The 1,814-nt window shown below is 68.1% G+C and overlaps 1 protein-coding gene across 1 annotated transcript in view; it reads left to right on the top strand.

Moving 5' to 3' along the window:
- Positions 1-1,814, top strand: part of MYOM2 (myomesin 2) — a 56,942-nt gene that overhangs the window by 54,791 nt on the left and 337 nt on the right. Inside the window, exons 35-36 of the mRNA XM_025049018.1 lie at positions 486-541; positions 1,550-1,794. Coding sequence (XP_024904786.1) covers positions 486-541; positions 1,550-1,794 — 301 coding nt within the window. The remainder of the gene's footprint in view (positions 1-485; positions 542-1,549; positions 1,795-1,814) is intronic.

Raw genomic sequence — 1,814 nt, 5'->3', positions numbered from 1 at the left:
CGGGCAGGCGGTACACACTCGGGGTCGGCTACCCTGGGTCTTTCTGGGGGCTCCGGGCTATGGGGTGGTCGCTGGGTGCCTGGCCCCTGGTGACTCAGGCAGAGGAGTGTCGCCTGCCGGGTGCGGGGCAGGTGGGGGAGGGCTGGCTCTGGGGGGCCGGGCCCTGCGCTGTCCCTAAGGGCTGGCTTGCTGGGAGGGCCATCTGTCCCCAGCCAGGATGGGTTTTAGGGTGTCAGAGCATCATAATACGCAGGAAACTTTAAAAAAGCCACACAGCATCCTGCAGACACTTCCCACTGACCCAGCGCAGGGCCTGGATCCCTGGCCCAGCCCAATGAGCCTCTCCACGCCCTGCGTCACCTCCACGGTGGCCCCAGCCTCCGTCCGTCCCCTCCCCGCCCCCGCGTGCCCGTCGCTCAGCGCTGCCTGCTCCGTGGGGAGGTCCCTGGCGACGGTTTCTCACCTGAGTCGCTTTTGTGTTCCAGACCGCGGCAAGGTGGTTGGGGGCTTACCTGACGTGGTGACCATAATGGAAGGCAAGGTAAGAGCGAGCAGGACGCAGGGCTGGGGCAGCGTGAGCTCAGCTGTGCTCGTGGCCCTGAGCTGGGCCGAGCCCCGGGGCCGGGGGCAGGAGGGTGTTGCTTGGCCCCCCACGTCCTGCTGTTGGGGGGCTGCCTCTGGGGCCCCTCGTTATCAGAGACCGAAGAGTCTGACACTCTGAAGCCAGGGGCTGTGGGACCCAGTGCGTGGCTCAGGGCCCGCACGGTGGGAACGTGGCTGCTGCTGCCGCTGGGCGTGGGTGTCCCCTGGTTCTGGTGTCCGCCGGCCCCGGAGCAGGAGCAGGGGGAGCCCCCCTCACGTGTGAGTCTCAAGGTCCCCTCCAGCCTTCAGGGCCCCTTGGGGTGGACACCGGCAAATGCGTCCTGGGTTCTGCCTTATCTCGTTGGTGGCATTGCTGGCCTCTGACCGGTCCCTCTGGGGTGCGCCGGGGCTTCGAGCTGCAGGGACACAGATAGCTGAGGGGCCTTTACTGGGCCGGCATCCCGAGCTTCATAGATCTTTCCTGTAGCTGCTAAGGGAAGCCCCGAGCCGAGGCTGGACGGTCGCCGAGCGCGTGGCAGAGACGCCTGGGTCACCACAGAGGTTTCCTCTGTCCCGGCTGGGGGCAGGCTCAGCCGCGCGCCCACAGTGCGTGGCTGCATGCAGTTGCCAGTGTGTTCTCTGGGCCAGAGGAGCTGGTACGCGGGTCCGTAAGGGAGGAGGAAGGAAACCGAGAGCCAGGCTGGGCGCGGCTGCTGTGCCCGTGGCACACGGTCGCCTCTGAGCTCCTGAGCGGCGGCGACCATGGATCAGCCTGAGGACGAGCAGGCGTGTGCATGGCCCCCTCGTGAGCCGCCCCAGGGGACGGCGCGCTCGGGTGCCCCCCGCGCTCCCGACCCTGGTGTGCAGCCCGGGGCTCCCCCGTGCCAGGAGCAGGCCGGCTATTCGAAGGCCGCGGGCGGTGGCTGGCCTGCCCCGAGGTCACCGCCTCTCTCTCTGTGGCCCCCAGACCTTGAACCTGACGTGCACGGTGTGCGGCGACCCCGCCCCCGAGGTGACGTGGTTCAAGAACGACAAGGACATCGAGCTCGGCGAGCACTTCTCCGTGCAGGTGCAGCAGGCCAAGCACGTCAGCGTGACCATCAAGGGCGTCACCGCCGAGGACTCGGGCAAGTACAGCCTCAGCGTCAAGAACAAGTACGGCGGCGAGAAGATCGACGTCACGGTCAGCGTGTACAAGCTCGGGGAGGAGACGCCGGCCGCCGGCCCGCCCC

This window comes from Pteropus alecto, unplaced genomic scaffold (assembly GCF_000325575.1).
Source record: "Pteropus alecto unplaced genomic scaffold, ASM32557v1 scaffold35, whole genome shotgun sequence".
NCBI lineage: Eukaryota > Metazoa > Chordata > Mammalia > Chiroptera > Pteropodidae > Pteropus > Pteropus alecto.
The sequence above is the reverse complement of the archived record's forward strand: the minus strand, read 5'-3'. Positions and strand labels throughout refer to the sequence as shown.